Genomic DNA, 1,609 nt, shown 5'->3' with positions numbered 1-1,609 from the left:
TATAAATGTTTTTATAATATCACGAGGAAAACTATTTTCATTGCTTTTTTACGTTTGCATGGATAATAAATCATGGATTGATGATACCTGCGTAATATATCCTTTGATTACTGGGTGTCTTACCTGATAAGGAATATTGATAAATGAGTCACTTTGACCTTCAGTTCGAATAATTTGTTATGTAAAAAAGGTGATGTAAATTATTATTTTGAATTTCTCTGCATTGTAAGACTACAGCATAAAATTTCATTATTATTATTATTATTATTATAATTTTTTTTTTTTTTAAATTAGAAAGCATTTATCATGAATACATTATTCATATTGGTGGTGTGGGCAATGAAAGTTATATGTATTTATATTCAATTTATTTAGATTCAGGAGAAAATAAAAAAAAACCTTCCTCTTTTCTCTCTTAACCATAAAATCTACCTCCTCCAAAGTGACCTCCAAAGCCCCTGTGTCCGAAACCTCCACGGAATCCGCCGTGAGAGAATCCAGGCTCAGCTTCGGGTTGGGCTACAGGGCTCCTTTTTCCACGGTAGCCTCCATAGCCTCCACCGAATCCCCCGAATCCACCAAGGCTACCTCCATGATGGCCACCGAATCCTCCAAAGCTACCTCCATGATGGCCACCAAATCCAGAGAATCCACGGTGGATTCCTCCAAAGTGACCAGGATCTGCTTCAGGTTCTGGGTCGGCAAGAGCCTCAGGGTTGGCTTCAGGTTCAGCTACAGGGCTCCTTTTTCCTCGGTATCCTCCATACCCACCACCAAATCCATGTCCAAATCCACCTCCACCGAAATGGCCACCAAATCCACCGAAGTGGCCACCAAACCCACGGTGGAGTCCGCCTCCAAAGTGACCTGGTTCAGGATCAGCTACAGGATCAGCTGCAACCATCCCAAGAAGGACCACAGCAAAGGTGGCAAGAATCATCTGAAAAAGAATATGAGAAATGTCATTATAATTACTTGTACAAAGATAAGCGAGGTAACCATGAGGGAAAATATCATTGAATAAAATGCCTATTTTTTCTGTCTTTGATAATGATGTATCTATTTAAAAATATAATTAGCATATCATTGAAATATTAAGCATCTGCATTACATTGTAAGAAATTTTGATGTTAGTTTTAAACTTTCATTTTAAATAGAAAATGGAGTTCGAGATGAAAAAACGCTGAATACAAAATGTAAAACGTAAATGAACCAATAAGATAAAAAGGTATAGATTTATACCTTTAACGTTCAGAGATCTCGATTCTATTACAAAAAGACACTCATACGGAAGATACTCAAAATGTGTCGACAATATATATAATTAATGATTTTCTCGTTAGACATCAAATCCAGTAAACTTTGAAACAATGATGGACGATGAATAGACATCGTTTTATACGTTGGAGATTGAGTTGATTGATCAGTACAATTTGATATTTTCGTTTCATCAATTTCATTTTATATTTAATTAACGAGATTTGATAGAAGATTCAAAGTAATATTTTGGTATTATATCGCATTATTGTATTTATAATTGAAAAGAAGAATTAGTCATTTCTGGCCATTTATCGTAGATGAAGAAGAAGAAGAAAAAAAAAGGAAATAC

General features: G+C 35.2%; 1 protein-coding gene across 1 annotated transcript in view; it reads right to left on the bottom strand.

Moving 5' to 3' along the window:
- Positions 1–415: 415 nt before the first annotated feature.
- LOC137643663 (acanthoscurrin-2-like) overlaps positions 416–1,609 on the bottom strand; it is a 1,234-nt gene continuing 40 nt past the window's right edge. The window contains exon 2 of the mRNA XM_068376379.1: positions 416–940. Coding sequence (XP_068232480.1) covers positions 416–940 — 525 coding nt within the window. The remainder of the gene's footprint in view (positions 941–1,609) is intronic.

Source organism: Palaemon carinicauda, chromosome 7 (genome assembly GCF_036898095.1).
Source record: "Palaemon carinicauda isolate YSFRI2023 chromosome 7, ASM3689809v2, whole genome shotgun sequence".
Taxonomy (NCBI): Eukaryota; Metazoa; Arthropoda; class Malacostraca; order Decapoda; family Palaemonidae; genus Palaemon; species Palaemon carinicauda.
Note: the sequence above shows the minus strand (reverse complement) of the source record. Positions and strands in the feature narration are given on the sequence as shown.